The 24,798-nt window shown below is 56.7% G+C and overlaps 1 protein-coding gene across 5 annotated transcripts; it reads right to left on the bottom strand.

Annotated features, from left to right (window-relative positions):
• Nucleotides 1-269: 269 nt before the first annotated feature.
• LOC112912138 (tripartite motif-containing protein 26) lies at nucleotides 270-21,271 on the bottom strand. 5 transcript variants are annotated; one of them, XM_025988879.2, is made up of 8 exons: nucleotides 21,133-21,271; nucleotides 8,726-9,187; nucleotides 7,908-8,003; nucleotides 6,459-6,689; nucleotides 3,244-3,266; nucleotides 2,722-2,837; nucleotides 2,486-2,518; nucleotides 270-2,145 (listed from the first exon to the last, which is right to left on the bottom strand). In XM_025988879.2, the coding sequence occupies exons 2-8, from the start codon at nucleotides 9,161-9,163 to the stop codon at nucleotides 1,457-1,459; spliced, it is 1,626 nt and encodes a 541-aa protein (XP_025844664.1). In that variant the 5' UTR covers nucleotides 9,164-9,187; nucleotides 21,133-21,271; the 3' UTR covers nucleotides 270-1,456. The 5 variants fall into 5 exon arrangements, with proteins under 5 accessions (XP_025844664.1, XP_072584960.1, XP_072584961.1 ...); XM_072728859.1 differs by lacking the exon at nucleotides 21,133-21,271 and adding an exon at nucleotides 20,800-21,018; XM_072728860.1 differs by lacking the exon at nucleotides 21,133-21,271 and adding an exon at nucleotides 20,800-20,912 and having other exon boundaries at nucleotides 8,726-9,192.
• Between the last annotated feature and the right edge of the window lie 3,527 nt (nucleotides 21,272-24,798).

The following is a 24,798-nucleotide window of genomic DNA, read 5'->3' as shown; positions in this document are numbered from 1 at the left end:
GGGTGTGCCATGGGATGCTGCTGCATCTCAGCTGCCACGCACTGTTCAGATGCTGGGTTAACTCGGGGCTGCCCAGCGGGAGGAGGCACATGGGGCTCTGGCCTGGGAGCTACACACAGGACAGCCTGTGTGCATGGGGAGGATGGTGGGCCCGGAGCCTTAGGAGGAGTGCAGGGGAGCCCCAGGCTCTGCTGCCCACAGGACCTCGCTGTAGCCAGACGAGCAGGGTCCGGTGACACATGAGTTACAATAAAACCTGAGGCCAGCTGCTCAGTCAACAAGTCTTTATTGAGCACCTATGCTGTGCCCAGCACTGCCTTAGTGCCGTGGAGGGTACAGGGCAGGAGACAGGGTGTCTGCCCTCAGGGACCTTACAAAACTAGAGGCAGAAGTGGAGGGGTCTATGGCTTGGGCGGCATGGAGCATCTACAAAGTGCAATGTCCAGACAACACAGGGCAGGGGACGGGGGACAGGGGTGCCTGGCCTGGAATGGTGCGGATGAGGGTGGCAGGTGACCAGTGAGAGCTGGGAGCCCCTGGGTGCAGTGGGCCATGCTCGCGCTGTCCCGGCAGGAAGACCCAGCGAGCTGGGGGCATCCTGCAGGCTTCCATCCCTCTCCAGGGGATGCCGACCCTGTGCACGAGGTGCAGCCACTGCACGAGCTTCCCACCCTAGAGGACCTGACCAGGGCTTCCCAGGCAGGGAGGTTCCCCTGACTGCACATTTGCTCCGGTGTGTTCAGGTCACCCATTTAGGGCAGGACAGTCTGGATTCCCTTTACTGTCTCCCCTCCCAGGGCCCCACCCTCAGGTCATTGATCAACAGTCACAGGTTTGCTCCAAAGCCACATGCACCCCAACCCCCCCCCCGCCAAGACGCTCCAGGGGCTCCTGCCCCCTTATATGTGGAACGCTGAATGTTCAACTCTTGTCTGGGAGAAGCTCGTGCCCACTCTGGACCTGGCAATCCCATGGCACTCCGGGAGGCTTGTTCAAACAGTCCGGAATCCTCAGTGGATCTCCACTGTGTTCACTTCCACATGTGTGGCTGAGTTAGGTGCCAGGGAGGGCACAGAGGACATGGGTAGGGGCCAGGGGTGAGGACAGCAAGTGGGCCTTCTCAGGAACAGCCAGTGGCACGGGTGCCAACACAACGCCAACCCGCCTCTTCTTCCACGCAGAGAGTGCCAAGCTGGGCCAAAGGCCATGGGTGGTAGGGACATCCTCATGGGCTTCGGGGTCACGAAGGGTGCAGGGGAGCCCCAGGAGCTGGGGGAGAGCCCGACTTAGCTGTGCAGGTGGAGTAGCACTGGGTAAGCCTTATGGGGCTGCAGCCACGGGGGGCGGATACACCTGCTCTGGGGGCACAGCCAGATGTCCTCTCCCCGTCATGATCCTGGAGCCCCCCCAGAGGGGAAACGTCATTGCTGGGTGTGGGCTGGGGCAGGTGCAGGGCTCAGGGTCGCAGCAGGAGGCGTGTCCCTGGCCACTTGAGCCACAGGAAGGGAACCAGACGCCGGGTAAAGGTTGCCGTGAAGGTGTAGATAAGTTCTTGTGATTCCGCATTGGTGAACGTCACAGTGCCCCCTTCGTAATCCAGGGCGATGCCCACCCGCCGGGGCCGTAGTGCGGGGAAGAGTTCAGCCTCGGGTTCCGTGTTGGCCCAGATGCCCGCGGAGGACAGGCGCAGCGCCCACACCCCATCTTCCGGTCGCAGGGAGACATCCCCCTTCCTCTTCACAGAGTCTCTGGCCACCCCCACCATGCAGCTCTCAAGAACCTCATCCTCCTCCTCCTCTTCCTCCTCCTCCTCCTCATCCCCCAGCGATTCCTCATCCTCGTCTGTCTCCCAGTCGTCATAGCCATCCCCGTACCCGGCTTCCTCCTCCTCCTCCTCCTCCTCCTCTCCCTCTTCCTCCTCATCGCCCTCCTCTTCCTCCTCCGACCAGCCCTCCCTGTCCACCTCCACCTCCCAGTACACCTTGCCCCAGGTGAAGCCCTTACTGCCCAGCACACCTGGCTCGCAGTCAAACTGCTGGGGGTGCAGATAGGCACTCTGGTACAGGCTACTGTAGGTCACACACTTCCAGTCCTCGGACAGCTGCAGATACCCGCTGGCCGACTGCGGGTCCAGGGTCACACTCACTGTGGAGACAGCACGGGAAGGATGGTGTCACGGGGGGTTGGGGTGGCCCCCAGGAGCCAGGCCATCAGGCAGAGGGGACACGGTGCAGAGGGGCTTCAGAGCATGCAGCAGAGGCATCTGGGCAACCTGCAGACCCAGTAGAGGGGCCCTAGGTCTGCAGCTGAGAAATCCCTGCTGCATAAGGGAAGGGTCTCCCTGGGAGCTGTGGGGGGCCATGGGGGACAGTGGCTGGGTCATGGGGGCCCGTGGGGGGCCATAGGGCTGTGGGAAGTCATAGGGGGCTATGGGGAGGGCGTTCTTCATCACAGGTGGATAGGGAACAGCCCTCTGCACACTCACCCGTCTTGTATTCCAAGTCTCTCAGGAGCTTCCCTGCGGAGAAGGAAAGGACAGCAATGATCCTTGAACTTGGTAAACCTACAGGCTTATGTCCTGCGTGGTCAGGGGTCATTTCTTGCTAGGCAACCCCCACCCCCGCTGAGGTCCCAGGGAGAAAGGAGAGAACTGCCAGAAGGAGATAAAGGTGCTGATCAGGAGCCAACCCCTCCCTGGAGGGGAAGTGAGGGACACCTCACCTTGGAACTCCCTTAGGCCTCGCTGCAGGGACAGAAGCTTATCAGAGAACTCGCTGGTCTTCTTTTTAAGCACCCGAGCAATGGGTTTCCCAATCCAGAACTTCTTCCGAGGATACCTGGGAAGATGACACATGGAACCCATTACTTAGGCCTGTGAGTGTTTCTCTGGGTTCTCAAGACAACTATGAAGCCAGAAGTAAAGCTATGAGCATCTGGTGAGAACACAGAACAAGGCTGAGACAGTGGACCAGCCAGGACTGGCCAGGGATTTGAGCAGCCACCCTGCACCATGGCACTGGGTGTGTTGGGCCATGTGTCCACCCCCATGAGGTGGAGAATGGTCTCCTTCCAAGAGCAGGGCTCCAGTTCCTAAGGCTGTGCTGTTGCTTCACAGGAGCGAGGCTGGCTGCGGTGAATCAAAGGATGCGGACACATGTGGTACCACTGCTCTGCGTGGGTCAGGGTAGGAGGCCAGGGACACGGGCAGGGGACCAAGGTGCATGCAGAAGGGAAGCCAGTTACCTGTTCAGGAAGTCCCTGGTGTCCTACAGGGGAAGAAAGGACATGCATCAGCTGAGTGGAGTGGGGCCCCGCTCACAGGAGGTGCCCATGGGCTCTGTGCCCGGCGTAACACTGAGCACATGCACAAGTCCCTTCCTTATGGCCTGGCCAGGCACCATGGGAGGTACCCAGAGGAGGTGCCCATGGTCCTGGAGTGCGTGAAAGCCCCAGGAGCTCCGAGCTGGGCGGTGGTGTGTGTGAGTGGCTTGCCAGGTGCTGGGATGGCCACATCCTCCCCCAGGACCCAGGACTCACAGTGGGCACACGGCCACCAGGCCCAGGACTACATTTCCCAGATGCCCTTGGAGCAGTCTGCTGATGTCACTGAGCTCCGGCCAATGGGATATGGAAGGAAGCCCTGCTCTGACTCCTTTTTTTTTAATTCATTTTTTATTGGTGTTCAATTTGTCAGCATATAGAATAACACCCAGTGCTCATCCCATCAAGTGCCCCCCTCAGTGCCCGTCACCCAGTCACCCCCACCCCCCACCCACCTCCTTTTCTATCATTCCTTGTTTGTTTCCCAGAGTTAGGAGTCTCTCATGTTCCGTCTCCCTTTCTGATATTTCCCACTCATTTTTTCTCCTTTCCCCTTTATTCCCTTTCACTATTTTTTATATTCCCCAAATGAATGCCTGCTCTGACTCCTGTAGCTGAGGACAACACCCTTGACGGGGTGACCCAGCCTGGGGGCCACCTCACAGCCAGCCGCCTCTACTGCTCACAACCTTCAGCTGTGTCCCAGAAAGGCACAGAACTGCTGTCCTAGGGTGGCTGGGCCTGTGGTACAGCAGCTAGCAGGGGCCTGGACTGTCAGAGGAGGGGGCAAGAGGTGGGGGCTGCTTGGTCCCCTGGCAAGTGGGCCTCAGCTTAGGTCTGAAGCCACCATGCAACCCTCTGCTCACTGTGGTGCATCCCCTGGCCTGGCTCCAGAGCTTGGGATACAGCAATGAGAGGGCTGGCCAGTGTGGTGGGGACATAGATGGGGTTGGCAGCAGCAAGCACACACATGCACGCATACATGGAGACACATGTACACATGCACACATGTACACTCACACATATGCACACACAGACGTGTGCACACACAGCACTCCACTCCTGAGCCGCCAGGAGAAGCACAGGCTCAGGGGTCCAGCGGGGGGTGCCCCAAGCTGCACTGGGAGAGTGAGATCAGGGACCCGGACAGGGGTTCAGACAGTGTGAGGAAGGCTGTCAGGCTCTACACAGGGAAGCCAGATGGGACGTGGGTGTTCCCTGCTCCCCATGTCTTGAAGCCCTGGCCCAGCACATCCTTCCCTCTGTCCCTGAAAACTGTAAACCCACAGGCAGCTTCACAGGGTGGGGCAAGAACTCAGAGCCGTGTCTCCGGGGGCATGCTGGCAAGCACCTGGGCCATGGGGCAAGGGCCAGGAGAGTGTGTGTTGTTGGAACTGTGGAACTGTACTGGCCTTGTGAGGGTTTATGGCTGGAAGGGGCCCAGAGAGGGAGGGAGACCCATGTAGGACCGGGGTGGGGGGGTCCAGTGTGGGAACCCAGAACAACCTGCAGCCACATGTAGGACCCCAGCAGGAAGCAGCCTGCCCACAGCTCCTGAGGAACCCCCTGCACCCCCAGTACTCTAGGGCTGTCCTCAAACAGGCACTTGGAGCAGAGTGGCTATGGCAAGGGAGCATGCCTGGGTGTGAAAGGAGTGCCCTCGCACAGGTCCTCCATGGCTGAGCTTGGCCCCCACAGTGGGGGACACGGGCACAGGGTGCCAACCAGCCAGCCAGGCCTGTCCGGGGGTGGATGGTGCAGCCTGAGCTCCCAGTCCAGCTTCCTCTCCCCTCCGACCACCTCTGTCCTGCTACCCCTCCCTCCGTCTGCCTCCCTGTGCTGTGCTGCAGGTCACTGTGGGTCGGGGTCTCTGTGACCAGGGTGTCCTCCTGCCTGAGGACAGTCACAAGACCTGTGGGAACACAGTGACAACGAAGAGTTCACTGTGTAGTCCCCTTGCAGCAAACCCACCAGTGCCCACACTGAGCTCGTACTGGTTCCCGTGGACAATCCCTGCCCGTTCACCACACTACGCCTGCCTCCTACCCTGCGCCTGTACCTCTGCTGCCCCCCTGCACCCATCCCCCACGCTGCGCCTGTCCACCACCTTGTGCCTGCACTCCAGGGAGGTCCTCCATCCGAGTGGCGCTGGATGCCCTACTGGGGTGGAGGGGGTGGTTCACATGGGGATTTCAGCTCCCACAAGCATCCCTACTACACATCACAGGGTGGGGGCCATGGCAAAAGGAGGGCGCGGAGGCAGTAAGTGAATGAGTCACAGTCTGATGCAAGGAATTGAGGGCACACAGTGGCATCTGGAGCAAACAGGGGAGCTAGAGGTACATTTTGGGGAAACAAGGATAAGAACAGGAGCCTATAGGCCTCACGGCCGGGCGATCAGCAATGTCTGAGGGCCCTCGAACCCTGCCTATCCCAACCCCTGAGCCAGAGTGCAGAGCAGGGGTCGCAGGCCAAGGTGATCCCTTCCCATAGCTGGACAGCCTGCTCTCTGTGCATCCCTGAGGCTGCCAGCCTGGGACAGGGGTTTCCTGGTGGGGGCCCTGGGGGCTGTACTGCTGGCCTGGGAGGGAGGAAGTCCAGCACAGCCCTCCAGAAGCTGCAGGACGGAGGAGATGAGTTGCCTTCTAGTTCAAGGCTCACTCCGTCTGAGCATCAAAGCTGCCTCTGCCAGGAAGGGCTCCATCTTTCTCTCTGAGAGTAACTGCACAGCCCTGAGAACACCCCAACCATGGCTGTGGCTGTCCCTCAGCAATCCCCCACCCCCCAGCACAGCTGCCCCATCTCCAGAGCCAGGAGGAGCAGCTTCCCGGGGACAGTGTCTGCAGTGACCACATGAGTAGTGATGAGAGCATCCATACCTTCCCTTCCACTTTGATGGCACTTTCTAAACCCCCCAACTTTTCTCTGGTGGACCATTTGCTTTGTGAAATGACACTGTGACCATCATGGGCTCTTGTGTTCAGTCAGCCACAGAAGGACACAGGGCAGGCCAGGGGTCAGGAGAGAGACTGAGACCTGTGGGGCACTCTTTCCCCTGAGGTCCTGCATGCAGACAGCTCTGGGACAGACTCCTCCTGTGCTGGCTGCCCACTGCTGGTCCCAGGAAGGCCACTCACCTGCAGGAGCTCTGCAGCTGGCTGCTGTGCCTTGCCCTCCAGCTCAGAGATGACCAGCGCCAGCCGGGCCAGCTCCCCGACGCCCCGGCTCTTGAACTTCTCTCGGCCTTCTGTGAGCTCCTGTTCCAGCTTGGCCAGCTGCTCCAGCAGATGCCGCTCCCGCTCCCGCAGGAACTGGTGGCCTTGCTCGAACTCAGCCACCACGTACTGCCGCTGGTCCTGGAGCTTCTTCTGCAGGGGGGTGAGGGGGAGGTGATGCTCCTTCCCTGGGCCATGGCCCTGCAGGGTCTGCTGTTGGAGGGGCACAAGGCTGGCCCCACCCCACCCCTCTTCAGGGGCTAAGGGGTGGTATAGCATGCCTGGGCCAACCTGCTCTCAAAGCAGACAGGGCCATGACTGTTCCTTTGGCCTCACAGGGTGGGATCCTGACCTGACCCGCATCCTACATAAGCCTGGGTGCTGCAGGGTCCCCTGACAAAGGACACACTTGCCTGACCCCTGCCCTTGGGGAAACTACAGAGAGTCCCCTCCCCCCTCTGCTGCTTCTAAACTTCCCTGTGGGTATGGGCCAGAGTCCATGACCCTGTGCTGACTCACGTTGGGCTGGAGGTATCCACACAGCATGAGGGCGCACAGGCAGTCCTCGAACCCTGGCCGTCTCCTACATGCCTTTCCACCTTTCCCGGTCTAATCACTGATGGGCCTGACCCCCACATCCCTCTGACAGTTCCCTGATGCAGACACTCCCCTGGAAAACTGGACACCCCTTCCTGACCCACCCCTACTCCAGCACATAGCGTGCAGCCTCTGCCTCCTAGTTGCTGGGGCCCTGGATGCGGGGCTCAGCAGATACTGCATACCCAGAATGCTGCATGTCCTCATAGGCCTCCCTCGGTTCTCATCCCGGGGCCGGCATCCTCCTTCCACCACCCTGGGGCTCCCCTCCCCAATCAGGAATCCGGTCTCCCTCTGTCTCTGACAGGAAGGACTGAGCCAGGACCGTCTCAGTTCCCCATAGAACAGCAGCCACTGGTGAGTTAGAGACGAGAAGGGACCTTAGCTGACATCTAGGCCACTCACTCACACATCAGATACAGAAGCCAGCCCAGGCTCAGGGCTGGCTCAGGGCGTCAGGGCTCAGCCTTCTGGCAGGGTCTCCACTGCTTAGCCTCTAGTGTTCAGCCTCCCAGCAGGGCCTCTAATACTCAGCCTCCTGGCAGGGCCTCTACTGCTCAGTCTCCCAGCAGGGCCTCTACCACTCAGCCCCTACTGTTCAGTCTCCCGGCAGGGCCTCTAGTACTCAGCCTCCACTGGTCAGCCTCTCAGCAGGGCCTTTATCGCTCAGCCTCCTGGCAGTGCCTCTACCGCTCAGCCTCCAGACCACTCAGCCTCCTAGCTCCTGCTCCATATGCCAACTGCTTCAGGCTTCCTCTCAACAGCCTCACTTACCAGTGCAGTCAGGATATCCGAATCTCCCTTGGCCTGAAAGCCCTGAATTTTGTCTCTGTCTCTCCTCAGGGTGCTCAGGTGGTTCAGGATTTTTTCCTGTAAGATGACAGGTAGTGGGGACAAGTGGGTGCTCTGGGCCTGGGCAGGAGGTGGACATGGGCAGTAGAGAGGTCTCAGCCAGGCCATGGCTCTGGGGGGGTAGTGAGGGGCACCCCTGAGGTGGGGGGGGGCAGAGCAGGCACCGGGGTAGAGGACAGAGCAGGTCACAGGGTGGAGGGGGACAAAGCAGGCCCTGGGGTTGGGGGGCAGAGTAGGCCGTGGGGGGTGGGGACAGAGCAGGTCGGGGTGGGAGAGGCAGGGACAGAGCAGGTGAGGGAAACAGAGCAGGCCGGGGGTGTGGGGACAGAGCAGGTGGGGTGGGGAGAGGGATAGAGCAGGTGAGGAGGACAGAGCAGGCCGTGGGAGGGGGGACAGAACAGGTCAAGGTGGGAGGAGGGACAGAGCAGGTGAGGAGGACAGAGCACGTGAGGAGGACAGAGTAGGCCATGGGAGGGGGGACAGAGCAGGTCGAGGTGGGGGGAGGGACAGAGCAGGTGAGGAGGACAGAGCAGGCCGTGGGAGGGGGGACAGAGCAGGTCGAGGTGGGGGAGGGATAGAGCAGGTGAGGAGGACAGAGCAGGCCGTGGGAGGGGGGACAGAGCAGGTCGAGGTGGGGGAGGGACAGAGCAGGTGAGGAGGACAGAGTAGGCCATGGGAGGGGGGACAGAGCAGGTCGGGGTGGGGGGAGGGACAGAGCAGGCCGCGGAGGTGGGGCTTACCCGGTGGGGCTGGGCGGCCTTGTCCACGAGGACGGCCATGTGGGGCCGGTGCTCTCGAGACTCCCGGCACATGACGCACAGGAGCTTCCCATCATCCTCGCAGTAGTAGTGCAGCTTCTCGTGGTGGCGCTCGCACAGCCTGGCGTCCGGTGGCTCTCGGGCCACGTCTCCTGGTTGCCGGGTCTTGTCTACCTTGAGGCGCTCAATGTTCTCCACCAGGCTGGCCAGCTGCCACACCGGCCGGATGTTCTCCTTCTTGAATGGCTTCTTGCAGAGTGGGCAGACGGGGCGGCCCCCCGACACGGGCCGGACATCCGTGGTGCAGCCACGGCAGAATACGTGGCCACAGTCGATGGTCACCGGGTCCCGTAGGTAATCCAGGCAGATGGAGCATGTCACCTCCTCCTCTAGGCTGCGCAGCGGGGCTGATGTGGCCATGGTGCCCTCCACCCGTGGGTGCTGCTGCTCTTGGAGACCAGACACGGAGTCAAGAATGGGATGGCGGGGGTGGCAGGTCATTTGAGCCACAGACACAACCCAGTGCCTACGAGGCTTGGCCCAAGGTGGACAGGGAGGACGGGAGCTGGCTAGCCACACCTGCACTGTTCAGAGGCACAGGGCCCAGAGAGGGTGCTCTGGCTGCCTGAGGAGCACAGCACCACCCGCCCATGGGGGCTGCTGGGGAAGCAGCCTTGCCCAGACCCTGTCCTCCCAGGGCCCCCGCCTTCCCAGGCCCCCATCCTCCCAGGGCTAGGCAGCCGCTCTGAGGTCCCAGTCACCACAGGACGTGACACATGCCAACCGTCTGCCGGCAACATGTCACAACACACAACTTGCACCGTCATCACTGAGCACAGCACAGACCACACCACCAGTCATGGTGGGGGCACTATGGGCAACAGGCTTCTCTGGGTCTTGGGGCACCAGGACCAAGGTCACTGACGTCCTTAACCAAGACCAGGGCACATGGAGAGCCTTAGCTCTGGCATCGCCCCTGAGAGGCGTTTCCTTGGGCTGAGCTGTGGTTTTGGTTGCAGTCCTGTTCCACCAGCAGTGGGTGCTGGTGGTGTGCAGGGGCAGACTGTCCTAGCATGCTCACAGAGGAAACCCTGTGGCGAGGCACCCCCGCTGCGAGGTCCAGTGCCTCAGAGGGAGGGAGGGAAGGAGTACGCATGAGAGCACACAGGATGGACTCTGGACCATGTCCCTTGGCAGCAGATCTACCTCCTGCCTGGGGTCAGGAGCCTCCATGCAGCAAATGCCACAGCTGTGCCTGCCAAATCTGCAGGACAGCAGAAACCTCGTTTATCACCCATAAAATGGGGACAGCGATACTTACTTCATGGGTTGCTATGTGACTGAGTCTGAGGATTATGGCAAGCGCAGTGCATAGGGGTGGGGAACTCTAGGACAGGTTGGGACCCTCAGTTTCCAAGTCCCATGAGAGCTCAAACTGCAACAGAGCAAGGTGGGAACATACAGTGGCAGCAAGAGAGGGAGTGAGGACAGGTGGCCACCATGCCTCGGGCTCCAGCAAAGCCCTTAATGGCTGGGTACTGGGTTGACCTGGGAGGGCAGCCCGTGGACAGGGTGCATGGGCCACATGCGGCTGGAATGCAGCCCCCAGAGCCACGGCTCAGCTATACTCCTGACCAGACACGGGGTAAGCCATGGAGTCCCTTCCCTGCTGGGATGCAAGCGAGCAGACATGAAGCCCACAGAGAAGCAACACAGGAAATTGGGTGTAACCTCCAGATCAAGTGCAGGAGCAGAGATAACTGTTCAACAAGCTGCAACACCAGGCGGAAGTGAGGGGTCACTCCACGGCTGGTTGACAGGCACAAAGAGCACCTATGAGGGAGTGATAGGATTTAGCTGAGATGTGAAGGTACCAGAGGGTCAGGATGGTGGCAAGGTGGTAACAAATCCTAGGAGCTGCCTGCTCCAGAAGGACCCGACCACGAGCCGTTGAATCTCAGTGTGGAAAGCAGGTGCTGCTGCTGGGGACACCTGTAGGCTTGGAGCTTGTGGCTACGGTATGTGGCCTCACCTGGCCCAGTGGCTTGCGAGCTCAGAAGCAGAGGCTACGTGTGTCTGTTCCTGCTGCTGGGACAGCACGTGCGATCTTCAGGGCCAAGTGTCAGTGAGTGAGCAGCTCAGCCTCGGCTCCCATCCACGCCATACCTGACCACCCTCACATACAGCAGAGGTCCTCACAGGTTCCACAGCAGGCTTAGGGCATCATGAGCCCCCTGACACTGTGCGAAAACCATCTCATGTGTTGGATACATGAGCCGTCTGGGGTTATGAGGAACGCTACTGCACCACCCTCCCCATCACCGACGGACGCTACAGCAGGAGGGTGTCGGGGGTCAGGGTAAGTCCCACGTGCCAGGTACCACCAAGCACATAATGGAGACATGCGGTGATCGCCCCAAGCAGTGACTAAGCACGCATCACTAACAGACATACAACCTGGCATCTGCCTCCCCAAACGGCACCACATGGATGACACGACAGTCAGGAGAAATAATCCTGCCAACGCTGTTTGACCCGAAGGGATCTAACCAAGACTTGAGACTTTACTTCCAAGTTATGGAAAATATGACAGATGGAGAAATGACCTGAACCACATCACGGGGAAACAATCAGATAAATTCAGAACGTGGGACGTTCCACGGACAACAGGCCTGACCTTTACAGAAGTCAATGTTATGGGGGCGCCTGGGCAGGACAGTCAGTCAAACATTTGAATCTCAGGCTGCGCTCAGGTAGTGATCTCAGGGTCCAGCGATGGAGCCACATGTCAGGCTTCATGCCGCGTGCTGAGTCTGCTACAGTCTCCCTCTCCCTCTGCCCTTCCCCGCCTTGCACGCTCACTTGCTGTCCCTCTCTCTCTCTCAAGTAAATAAATACATATATCTTAAAAAGCCAATGTCATGAAAAAAAATTGTTCTTGACCTAAAAAGACTAAAGAAAATAACAACCAAATGCAAATACCTTGCCTGGATGGTGTTTTGTTTTGTTTTAAAAGCTGTAAAAATAGTTTTGGGACAATCAGAAGAAGTCTGAGAAAAGACTGGTTACTGGACCATGTTAAGAAATGATGATTAATTTGTAACAGTGCAAACGCCCTGCTATGAATTATGAACGCCCACATTTTGCTGCAGTATTTGGGCCTGCAGACCGTTACTTCCAAGTGATGCAACAAAACAACATACAAAACATACATACAAAATTAGACCTTCTGGGGAGAGGGTCTGTGGTTTCTGTCATCCCAGGAAGGACACGTATGACGGTAACTACGGTGTTAACCATTGATCAGGAGACCGCAGCGCTTGCACGTGGCAGGGCTCCGTATGTACATCTTGCACGAGCGAATGGCTTCCGAGGACCAGCAATGCTAACCGTATGGAATAGCTGGCTTGCGCACCTGCCCTGAGCAAATGGCGTGCGGTCCCACTCGGTACACAGGCTCCGGCCGAGCACACGGCACATGCTGGACACATTTGGGGCCTCAGGTGCAAACCACTGGGTCTGACACCCAGGGTCATGTCTGGACTCTGGAACCCTAAAGCCGGGTGACCAGCAGGATGTCCCTGGGGGCGGGATTCACTTAGGACACATCTTATCTGCAATGGGGGCAGGAGTGCATGACACTGGGGCATCTGGGTGCTGGGGGGGTGGGGGAAGCACGGCCAGGACATTCTGACCCCTCAGGGAGCACAGCCAGGAAGTCCTGACCCTGGGGAGAGCACAGCCAGGAGTTCCCAACCCTGGGGGGAGGCCCAGTCAGGACACCTCTACCCCTGGGGAGGACAGCCAGGACGTCCTGACCCCAGGGGGAGCACGGTGGGGATGCAGGACTGGGATGCCCTGGCTACCCTACTACATCTCCATAAGATGTCAGAAAGCTCAGATGAGACCATCCACATGGAGGCACTCTTTGAGCTGGACGGTGTGGCCAACATGGAGAGGGCTTCAGGGCAGGCCAGACAGTGTGCTCACCACCCACATGTTCAGAACCAGTAAAGCACTGACCATCCCAGAAAGGCCCCCATGCCTCTGCCCCTGTATCAGTTAACATCTCTGAAACATTCTGGTTATGTCACAGGCTTCCACTGCAGGGGAAAGACCCATCTGTTCCACACCTGGCTCTGGGGCAGGATGCAGACGGCCAGTGCTGGGGAAACAAGAAGGCCTACCCAGCTCCTATACCCAAACGAGAATCCTGAAACCCGAAGTCACATCAGGGGTCACCCAATGCCCCATCCCGAGTGCCCTGCTGTTCTTGGGAATCTTGTCAGTGCCTCCTCCTACTGCGGCCAGCAGACTAGCCAGGTGATGTGTGCCACTTGAGGAAGTATCTGGCAGGGTGTGGTGCCATACGCAGCTATTGCCCAGGAGAATCACTGTCCGTTGCAAAACTAGCAGAAGGAGGGACTGCTGTTGGTATCCACACTGTATGAGCAGACGCTCCTCACCCACTGTGGCCCCTGCCCAACAGCAGATGGAGCGCTTCAGAATTCCCGGCCCTGTTTTCTTGACAGCAGCTGGCATCTACCCTGGGAGGTAATATGTCTCTTTCAGCTTCTGCAACTCCTGCTGCCCAACGTTCTCGTCCTGGATGCCAGAGAGGGGACCCAGGGGACACAGGGTGCAGCGGAGACTCCACAGCCCAGTGAGGGGACCCAGGGGACATGGGGTACAGCATGAACTCCATGGCCCAGAGAGGGGACCCAGGCGACACAGGGTGCAGTGTGGACTCCATGGCCCAGAGAGGGGATCCAAGGGGCCCAGAGAGAGGACCCAGGGGACACAGGGTACAGCGTGGACTCCACGGCCCAGAGAGGGGACCCAGGGGACACGGGGTACAGCAGGGACTCCATGGCCCAGAGAGGTGCCAGCATGGAGGGACCTGGAGGTACACTCTGGCCTCCAGATTGCTTCTCACAACCACATGTGTGGCTCTGAACAGGAGACCCCTCTTTCTCATCATCAGAAGGCACCTGGCTGAGCACTCTAGTCCCTGGGGAAACCCACTTAATGGGAAACAAGCCATTCTAGAAAGAAAGGTCTCTGACACCACTTACTAACCCAGAAAAGACAAGATGATGTGATGTGGGACTGGTCAGCAGACGAGGGGCCAGGGCTTGCTGATGCCGCAGGCCTGGGCCCCTGCTTATGGCTATGGCTGGGCACCCAGTAGCCGCGGGGCACTGCATTTGTGGGGTCAGGGGTGAGTGTTGCTCCCCCAGGGCCAGGCATCTGTGCTGTTCTGAAGGCCAATGAGGCCACATAAACTGTCGGCACCAGGATGCAACATGCTCTGCACAGTGGACAGCCCCATGGGGCTCTGCAGGGGCACAGTGGCAGTGACAGCAGACAGGGGGACAGGACGGGCTTCAACATGCTGCCGAGGGGCTCTGAGCAGCAGGTGCCAGAGGTAAACCAAAAGGTCACGACATAGGCTAGATGCCCACCTGTGCCCACCACTGAGGATTTGGCAGCAAACAGGCGTGGTCAGTGCCTACCCTCCCAGAGCTTCTATCAGGTGATGCCACTGAAAGACCCTTTGGAAGCTGAGCCCAGAGCTGACTATGGGGGTCACACAGCCCTCAAGGGGGTGCCACTCGCCTCTTCCCCCCACGGCCTAGGTCCCAGCCACGGAGGTCGGCTCTCAGCTCCCCAAACACTAGCCACGTGTTCAATGCAGTGCCCGGTGAAAACCCCTCTGATGCTTTGTGAGGCTCCAGGGGTACAGTGGAATCTCTCTCCACCCCCAGGAGGCCCAGCCCTGGTCTGCAGCCTCGCTTCCTCCTGCTGTCCACTTAGGCCTGACCCCACAGCCAAACTGAAGCCCCTCCATACCTCCAGCAGGGCCACGCTCCCTCCTACCTGAGCCCTCTGAATATGCTACTCCCTCTGCACTGAGCACCATTCCTCTTCCAGCTGGAAATACCTGCTGAAGGCCATGTCCTCTGGCAATGCTTCCCTGAGCTGATAGGCTGAGACCACACGCTCTGCCACCTGTGACACCCGAAGTACCCCACACTGCTCCTCTCTGCACCCCGAGTCCTGGCTAAGTCATGTAATCAGCTGTTGAACACCAGCTCTTTCTGTCACATTTGCACAGAGACTGTGTCTGCCTTATCCCCAGAGCCCAGCACAGCATCTGGCACAGGGGAGTGATAAACATGGGCTAAGGGAGGTAAAAACAGGACTGAACACCTGAAGCACCCAGAGGGCTTCCCACATGTTGGCTGATCCTCGGCACATGTCCTATCTGACACAGTGGTCAGTTACTAGGGAGAGAAGCGATTTCTCCTGCCCCCAAGCAGCACCAACAGCTAGCTGCATATCATGTCAGCCACTCTACACCTTCCTGTACCCAGGGTTTGGCTCCAGGCACATGGACGCTGGGGTGGGAGGCAGGGCTGGGTCTCAGGGAGTGGCTGCTGTGGCAAATGTCACAATGGGGATTGTCCCTGCCTCCCCTCACTCTACACCCAGGTAGGTATGCCTTCAAAACAAGTTTCTTTTCCCTGGTTTTCAGCTTCACGTGGACGGAACCCTACTGCATTTTTCTGCAGGGGTGCACATCAACATCATGCTTGTGAGGTTCCTTCCTGTGACAATGAGCAGATTTTGTTCATTCTTATTGCTCTCTGACTATAACATTCTACCTCTGACATATGGGCACACCCTGGAGATCCTGCAGGTTCAGCTCCAGAACACCACAAGCCAAATGAATTTTTTGTTTTCCAAAAAGTACATATGGAAATTGGTTCACACTATGTTGTAGTCTATGAAGCGTGCCATTGCATCAGGTCTAAAAAACAAGATACATACCTTAAATAAAAAATACCTTATTGCTACAAAATGATGTCATCTGAGTGTTCAGTGAATTGTCATCACAGATCACATCTCACCATGATGGCTGTGATAACAATGAAAAGGTCTGAAATATTGTGGAAATCATTGCAGAGACCCAGAGCTAGAAAAGGCTGCTGTAAAATGGCACTGATGGATGGACTTGTGGGATGCAGGGCTGCTGCGAACTCCCCTTGGTAAAATGTGCAGCGTCTGCAAAGCCCAGTAAAATGAGGTATGCCTGAGGGCTGCTTCTGACAGCCACCTGGAGCACTTCCTGTTTGGGACAATCACCCTGCTCTGGGAAGGTCTGTGTCTGTGTGTCTTGGTGGATTCGAGCAGGTCAGGCCACCCACACTGAACCCACGCTGAGGGCACTCACATTGCTCCACAGCCCTGCTGACACTTGCTACTGTCAGCTTTTATGGTATTGCCAGTCAGAAGGATGAGAAACAGACGCCCATTGTGTGTGTGTATTGGTGTTTAATGCTATTAGAGAGAGAAGAAGAGGGATAGAAGGGAAGAGGCATGACACAGGCAGAGCGAGCGGCCTGGAGCCCTCCAGCACGTAAAGGTAGGAGGGCACTGTGCTCCCTGACCCAGAAGCAAGTGCTACAAATGCTTATGCTTGGGGAGGGGTGCAACTACCTTCCATCCCTCCTTCTTCTGCTAACTCTGCTAGCTTTGGTCCGGTCCTTAGGGCTGAGCTCACCCTCACAGGTGGAGCAAGACCATGAGTCTTGTGCCTCCTGAGCACAGTGCTTGCTTCAGAGGTGAGGATATGACTCAAGTCTGCTAGTCACAAGGAGGCCTAGTTGAGATGGGGAGAAGATTCTGCGGTTTCTTGAGAATTTGCAGGAGGTGAGGTCATATGGTTTAGAGCTACAAGAGTTATTTTGCTAAGCAGAAGGCTAGCCAATGTGAGAATGGAGCCAACCCAGAAATGAAATGGGAGAACCTGGATCCTGATGGCATCTTGTAAAACCCTGTACCGCCCCTTGAACTGTGCTATCACACAAGTTTATTATGCCCTTTATGCTCAGCCAGCTTGGACCTCTGTGTCAGCCGGGGCGGGGGAGGGGAAGGACTCCTGACTGATGTTGCACAGGAAGTAACTGAAGGTTACCAGGCTGAAACACGCAAAGAATTTGTGCAAAAAAACAAAAACAAACAAACATAAACAGCCTATTTATCTAGACAAAGGTAGGCTCCAATGGCAGTTCCAATCTCTGGCCCCCCCAGGACAGGCTGGATCTGCAGCCTGCCCTCAGCTGCCATGGCCCCTTCCATGGCTCCTGCAGATATAGTCAGAACCTTCTATCCCCGGCTGTTATTCTAACCAAAGCCAAGAGTGAGGATCCTGGGTTAGCACCAAAACCCCGATTTTCACCCCGCTGCAATCAATTGTGCAGCGTGGGGCTGGATCCTTGACCTTTGCTCAGCTCGATATTGCCACCAGGAAAACGCGGGCGGGAAGGGACACGTAGGCCATGCGCAGGACAGACTGAAATCGGTCTGGTGGGCACACTATGTGCAACACAAAGTCGTGGCCATTATCAAGAGCCACCAAAGCAGAAGAAGCACAGATGAAATCTTGAGGTCAGGTATCCCCTGCTGTTTTTTGACCATGTGGCTATCAGGGAGGAAAACACCAGTTTTGCAGAGCTAGCTTTTTCGAGATCATAAAGGGAGCCTGGAACTCAACATCGACAGTAGGTGGGACAGAGATACTCTCACCATGCATTTCCCAGAGAAAGGGGGAATCTAAGCAACTAGCAAGGGAGTTAAACTTTACATCAAATATAAGAAATCCATGTGCTTACATTTCAGCACCTCTGAAATGTGATCAGTATGATATCATAACTCAACTGGAAAGACATGTTTTCTATGTGGAACATACACAGATGGACAGCATCTTAGATTTGCTGGAATGTGACCTATCTCCTACAAAGCACCACCAGTGGTGTCCTTCTAACAGCTCTTGTCCTGTCACTCTCCTGCTTCAAAGCTCCCAGTGGTGGTTAATGCTGTGCAATCTGGCACACCGAGTCTCCCAGCCTGGCCCCCACCACAGCCTCACCCTAAAGCCGGCTACACGGAGCCAGGAAAACAGCTCCTTCCTCAGGGCCCCTGCTCCCCACCCCCTGTCCCTGTACACACTCTGTTTTCAGCACCAGCTCATCTCGAAAGGCTGGAATCAGACCTGTACTGTGAGGCCCTCCCTGTGTCCATTTCACCCTCCAGCTGACCAGCTCTCCCTGGGTGGCTCCTGCAGCTCTGCATGCATTGCAGGTCATTGCAGTCCAACCAAGGATTTCACAGTTGACATGTTTACCCATCTCTCCCCAAACAGGAGCTGAGCCCAAGGGTCATTCCTCACCAGTCCTCTTATCTCCAGTGTCTGGCACAAAGTAGGTGGTCCTCAGTGTTTGTGAACCAGTTACCACCTGGTTGCAGAGCACCATCCTCTTCTCCATCCCTCCCCCCACTCCACGCTTCCCTTGTCCACTTCACAATCTTGCTTTTGCAGAATGTGCCCTCAGATTAGATGTTCTAGACCACAGACCTTTCTTTCTTTCTTTCTTTTTTTTTTTTTTTAAGATTTTATTTATTCACGAGAGACACACAGAGAGAGAGAGGCAGACACAGGCAGAGGGAGAAGCAGGCTTCATGAAGGGGGCCTGACATGGGACTTGATCCCAGGTCTCCACGATCAGGCCCTGGGCTGAAGGCGGCGTTAAACCACTGAGCCACTAGGGCTGCCCCAACCACAGACCTTTCCTAGATCCCCTCCTGCCTCCCTCCACACACACTGTTTTGGGGAAAAGTTCAACATTTCACGTTTACCAGTCTGACGAGTTGTACTTCCTCCTGGATAACAATCAAATTAAGCCTTTACTTTCCAAAGCCATTGTCTTCCTGTTCTGATCCCTGGGTCTAAGTCTGAAGTCTCCTCAGAAAACCGTTTGGACTCTGGACTTCCCCTGTGGTTTGCAATGTTTTCTGGGGTGACCAGCCCTCATCTGAGACCAGCCCATTGCTCCCATGTAGGAAACTGACATGTAAGAAGTTGTCCAGTGCTCCTGGGCCTCAGTGTCCTTACCCCTTAAGGACAGAAATAACTATATCTTGTCAGGCTCATCACACTGTGTGAGGTTCATGTGAAGCCCCACAAGTGCTTTCAACAGCAAAGAGCTCTACAGACACTCATGCTAGGAAGAAATGGAGCCGACATATAAGAGCTTCCAATCATCAAGGCTACAACTTGAGCAATAGCACAGAGATTATAATCCAAAGTGTCACATCAATACCCACGAGTATATGCTGATAATACAGGGCTGAATAAGTCAATCAATAAAGGACAAGAGAGACTAATCTCCATGCAAAGAATTCCAAATAATAAACATAAAAACTTGTCCTCAAGGAGAATCTAGCCCTCCTTGGGTGTGGGTTTCACAGGCACTTCTCTCCAAAGGGTAGGCATGAAAACGGGGCGGGGGGGTGGGGGGACAGAGTAACTTTACAGTGGAGACACCTGGCAAGCACTACATCAGGTGACCACCACCAGTGTCCAGTCACAGGCCGTGCTGACAGTATGTATCCTTGCTGCCATGCCAGGAGCAGGGCCACCTACCTGGGGTGGGCTTAGGAGAAGAACATCCAGGACAGAGGCATCTCACAGCCCACATGACCAGCATTCCTCCAAACTCTCAGGATCCCCCAGAACAAGCCTCAGCGGGTGAAGTGCCACAGCCAAGGGGACCATAGGAGGGCATGCTGACCCCATGGAACCTGGTAACCTGGCCGGGATCCTGACACAGAACCAGTGCCTAGCTGAAAACTCAGTGAATCCCAACAACCATCGGCAATAATCACACAACAGCAGGGGTTCGTTAGCTGTGACAAATGTCTGGAGTAAGGTAAGGTGTAATACGGGGTAAGAGGCTTGGGGAACTCTACTGTCCTCGCAATTCTGTCCATAAACCCGAAGTAGAAACAATCTATGCAGAAGGATTGCGGCACGAGACCAGGCAGCCCGTTCTGAAGACGGTGCAGGGAGCGCACCCGGGGCTCGGCGTGCATCCCCTGCAAGGCCGGGCCGCGCCACGGGTTCCAGGAGGGCCCGGCCATCGGGGGTCACGGCCAGGGGCAGTGGGGCTCTGCACGGTGCGCCTCCCGCGCGCTCCGCGGCCCCAGGCGACACGGCGCCCCCAGGACTACGCGCCCAGCCCTGCCCGCCCCCTGATCACGGCGGACACCTGCCGGCGCTCCGGACGGGAAGGTCGGGGTGGGGAAGCCAGGGCGGGCCCCCAGAACCCCAGCGCCCCGGCCCGGCCTCCTCGCCGGCCGCCCGCACCCCGGCCCCGCGACTCACCGCACTGCCCGCTCCGGGCCGCGAGCTCCCGGCCCGGGGCGCCGCTCCCCCGCGGCCGCCAGCTCGGGTCGCGTCCCCTCGGCTCTGCCTCCCGGCTCCGGGAGCTCGGCTCCGAGATTTCTCCCGGATCCGCGCCCCGATTGGCCGAGTCCGCACGCCACCGCCCAATGGCAGCTCGAGACGGGCACTACGTCACCGATCACCAGGCAAATCCGCGGGCCTCCGCAGGGGGCGGGGCGGCCGGGGCCGAACGGACGAATCCGCGGGCGGGCGGGGCGCGCTCCCGCGAAGGCCTAGCTGGGCCCGGGGGCCAGACTCCCAGGCTAGCGCCCACGGTACGCCCCGGCCCGCCCCCTGGGTGGGTCCGGGTGGGAGGGGGCCTGCGGCTGACGGGGGCGCGCCAGAGGCTCCGCATGAAGTAGGGCTCCCTGCCCCCAACGTGGCCTCATTTTGCTTCCTGAACCCGGAAGGTCTTTCGCAAGCACGTACTCGCCGAGAGGGGGGTATTTGCAAAAATTCACGACCGTTCCCGAAGCGCCTGCGATGGCCGAGGAGCTTTCCATAAAACACCTCGAAACAGGGCAGCACTATTGTGCCCATTGCACAGAAGGGAAAACAGAGGTTGCAAGAGCTGCGGGGGGCCTGGGCCCCACGCGCTGCAGCTCTCTCCCTCCTCGTGGCTGCACTGGGGCACTCGGGTCCCCAACCGTTGCCGCGGAGGCCTCCGGCGACCCGGCGCATCCCGGCCGCCATCCTCAGACCAGGCGCTCCCAGGCTGCGCGGGGTCGGAGACCCGTGGGGAGGGGGCTGGGCGCCAGCCACTCACCTGCTCCGGGCCCTCGGGGTGGTCGGGGGTCCAGGTGCGGCGGGGGCCAGAGAGTGGGTTCGGGGTCTCGAGCCCTAGAACCCGCCGGGCCCCCGCCCCTCCTGCGGGGTGGGGCAGGAATTCGAAGCGAAAGCAGTGGTTTCAAGTGTGCAGTGGGGAAGGTGGGGTGTGCCACCGCCTTCCGCCTACACTTCGGCCGGCGTCCTCGTCCCCGCCCCCATCTCCATCCCCGCCCCGCCCCCACCACCGCCTCCACCGCCCCGCCTCACCCCCAACCCCGCCCGGCTTCTCTTGCTTGCTTCCAACTCTGCAGAGGAGGGGTGGGGACCTCACCTATGGACTCGACGCGGGCCGTCTGAGCACCTGCTCTTTAACTTGTTGGTATGGAAGCAAGCGTGTGATTCCCAGCTGCGGATCTGATCTCTCTCTGTCCCTGGAGGGTGCTTGCCCCATTCTGAGGCCAGGCTGTACGTCCTGCAGCAGTCCGGGTCCTTGGGCTTGCTATCTCCCTAGCCCAGTCGGAGGCACACCAGGGCCCTGCTTATCTCTGTGAGCCACTTCTCCCTCCCCCTCCGCCTCAACCCCTCGGTCTCGGAACACTGGGTCCCAGCTCCTTACTGGCTGCCCATTGGTCAGTCTCCTCAACTGGCATCTAGATGCATCTTCCTATGCCACTGTAAATCAGCTCCCCATCACGCATCGTTCCCTTTCACTTTATTCATGCGTGTGCCAAGGTTTTATTTAACCCCAGTGCTCCTCCCATCGTGCCCTCCTTCATGTCCATCCCCCAGTGACCCATCTCCCGACCCCCTCCCTTACAACGACCTTCAGTTTGTTTCCTATGATTAAGACTCTTTTAAGGTTTGTCTCCCTCTCTGATTTTTTTTCCCTCTCTGATTTTATCTTATTTCATTTTTCCCTCCTTTTTCTATGATCCTGTTTTGTTTCTTACTTTCCAAATATGAGTGAAACCATATGATAGTTGTCTTTCTTCAACTGACTTATTTCATTCAGCATCATATCCTCCAGTTCCATTCATGTCCATGTAAATGGTAGGTATTCATCCTTTTTGATACCTGAGTAATATCCGTTGTATATATACCACATCTTTTTCCATTCATCTGTCGAAGGACCTTGTGGCTCCTTGCAGTTTGGCTATTATGGACATGGCTGCTATGAACATTGCAGGTGCACCTTCAGATCGTAATCACAAAATGGTGAGCCAGAGCTTGCCATCACTGGCATCTTGATTTTGGCAAAATCTCAACTGCTCATCCTGAAACTTCTGTTGGGGTATCACTGCCTCGTCTACATGAACCACCAGCTTCCATCTTTCCTCACAGTCTCAAAGTGTCTTTATGTTTTCCTTTTATCAGTAAAGTCTTGTATTTCATATTATAATCTTCATCTATTAGGAGTTTAACAGGACTTTTCCAAACGATGCAATTGCTATTATTTTGTGAGTGTTATGGTCACAGAGCAGGCCAGCTCTGAGGGAGCAATATTGTAACTGCTATTATTTTGTGAGTGTTATGGTCACAGAGCAGGCCAGCTCTGAGGGAGCATGCCCACCAAGGATCTTGTGGGCATTGTGGCAGTGTCAGTAAAATATGTATTGGGCCCCAATCCTATGCTGGATCGCCTGAAGTGCTATGGAGGTGGCCTGGGGCGGGCAGCTGAGTGCAGTGTGGTGGCTGGGCATAGCACTCCATGGTGGCTGTGTATCCAACATCTGGGCTTGTTCTGTGTGGTGCCTGGGCTGCTCATGGCAGCAGCTGCACACTGGCAGCTGGGCAGATGGCATGCCCAGCTTTAATGACATTTGCCCAGAGCCCTGCACCAAGACTGTGCATGTGTGCAGCCCTGCCTCCCCCAGGTAACTCCGTGTTAATGCAGGGGGAAGAGAGGAACATGGCACCTGCCAGCTTCCTCATTTTTAAAGAAGTCCCCAAACATGGATCCATCTTGTTTGCCCCTGAGTTTGTGTAAACTACCATTTTAATGTCATCTGTGCATGTGGGCTGCCATCTCTATGACAGTGATGGCCACCTGTCACTCGCCTTTCAGGATTGCCCAGTGCTAAGTGGGTGGACTTTTATAGCGCCAGGCTCCATGTCCCACTGCTGTTTAAAACTCAGGGAATTGGGGCACTCTGGCTTTTTTTTTTTTTTTTTTTAGATTTGTTTATTTATGAGAGACACACAGAGAGAGGCAGGGATATAGGCAGAGGGAGAATCAGGCAACCTGTAAGGAACCTGATGTGTAACTCAATCCCAGGACCCTGGGATCACACCCTGAGCCAAAGGCAGGCACTCCACCACTGAGCCACCCCTCTGGTTTTTGAAGCCAAACATTATGGGAGTTAGTTTTCTCCATATGAGCCAGTTTCTTTGCCCTTCCCGTGCCCACAGGCTGCTGGCGGCTTCCCCTGCCTTTCTCACCTTCCTAACCTTTCAGATGTGGTTTCTTCTCTATATTTAGTTGTGGAGCTTGTTCTGCCAGTCTCTGGATGGCTCTCTGGTTTACTGGCTTGGATGTGGTTGGTACCTACATGTGAGACGGGGTGAGCTCAGGGTCCTTCTGCTTAGGTATCTTCCCAAGCTCCACAGAGTGGAATATTGACTCGGGGTGGATCATACCCAGAGATCACTCATACCTGGTTTAATGATTTTGATTATGAGATTTAGGTCTTCTGAGCTGATGATATATAGATGAGGTTGTGAACTTGAGTTGATGCTATAATAGATTGAGACTTTTAGGAATGTTGGGTACACATATTTTGCATATGGAATGGACATGAATTTTGGGGATCCAGAGGGTAGAGTGTGGTAGGTTAAATAATGGGCTTTAAAGATATCAGTGCCCTAATCCCCAGAACCTGTGACTGTTTCCCTTTCATAACAAAAGGGACGTTGTAGATGTGATTAATTTAAGGATCTTGAGATGAGCAGAATATCCTGGATTTCCAGGTGGGCCCTAGATATAATCACAAGCATCCTTATGAGAAGATTGAAATTTTACTGCAAAGGAGAAGAAAAGACTTGAGTGGTGTGAACATGGGAGAAGGAGCTACAAGCCAAGGAATATAGGTGGCTGCTGGAATCTGAAACAGGTGAAGAAGTGGGTGCTCCCTTCAGAACCTCTAGAAGGAATCAGCTCTACTGACATAATGATGTCAGTCCTGTAAAACTCATCCTTGTGACTTTTTAAAAATTAACTTTTGTTAAGTGGAACACAGAATGCCACATGGTGAGCTGTAGTTTATCCACAGATAAATGGCAGTAGAGGAGTTTATAACTCCTAAGTCTTGGAGGAGGTACCCAGCATGCCTCAGGGAGACACACAGGGAGGCCAAGTTAGTGAAGATGGAGAGGGAGGCAGGACCTGGAAACCTGCCTCTGTTGGGGCCATGAGTGGGGTGCTCTGGGGGTCCCTGGGCTAAGGCTGGATTTTCAAACTAAATAGAGTGCATAATGGTCTAAGTCTTACCAGGGGTACACACAGGGAAAGTCCTGGGAGACGAGGAACACTGCTGATCACAAGGGCTGTTGGGGAAGTCATCACAGAAACTGACATTTGCTTGTGACTCTGTGGGCTGCTGTGTAGGGCATGCCCTTCCCTGCAGGCCTTGGCCAAGGAAAAAGATGCCAAGGCTGCCACACCTGGAGTAGTGGAGCTAGGCTCTTGACATTCCTTTGGACTCCTGGCCTCCAGAGATAATACATTTTGTGTTATTTTAAGCCATTAAGTTTGTGGTAACTTGTGACATCACCAGGAGGAAATTCATACAGCTGGCTCTGGTTTAACAGACACATTGCTTCCTGGGGAGAAACACCTTGCCTCCCAGGGGCTGTCTTCCACTTGCTGCTATGAGTGAGCTTCAAAAGAAGCACTGCGGGGGAAGGGGGAAGACGGCGGAAGAGTAGGGTCTCCAAGTCACCTGTCCCCAACAAATTACCTAGAAAACCTTCCAATCATCCTGAAAATCTACGAATTCGG

Source organism: Vulpes vulpes, chromosome 12 (genome assembly GCF_048418805.1).
Source record: "Vulpes vulpes isolate BD-2025 chromosome 12, VulVul3, whole genome shotgun sequence".
NCBI lineage: Eukaryota > Metazoa > Chordata > Mammalia > Carnivora > Canidae > Vulpes > Vulpes vulpes.
Note: the sequence above shows the minus strand (reverse complement) of the source record. Positions and strands in the feature narration are given on the sequence as shown.

Bases quoted from the DNA above. Each gene is read 5' to 3' on its own strand.
- LOC112912138 (XM_025988879.2), bottom strand. From the start codon at position 9,163: ATGGCCACATCAGCCCCGCTGCGCAGCCTAGAGGAGGAGGTGACATGC. The intron at 8,004-8,725 runs GTAAGCCCCACC...GTCATCTTACAG, and splicing joins AGGCCGCCCAGCCCCACCGG to GAAAAAATCCTGAACCACCT. The intron at 2,146-2,485 runs GTGAGTGTGCAG...CTGTCTCCACAG, and splicing joins AGACTTGGAATACAAGACGG to TGAGTGTGACCCTGGACCCG.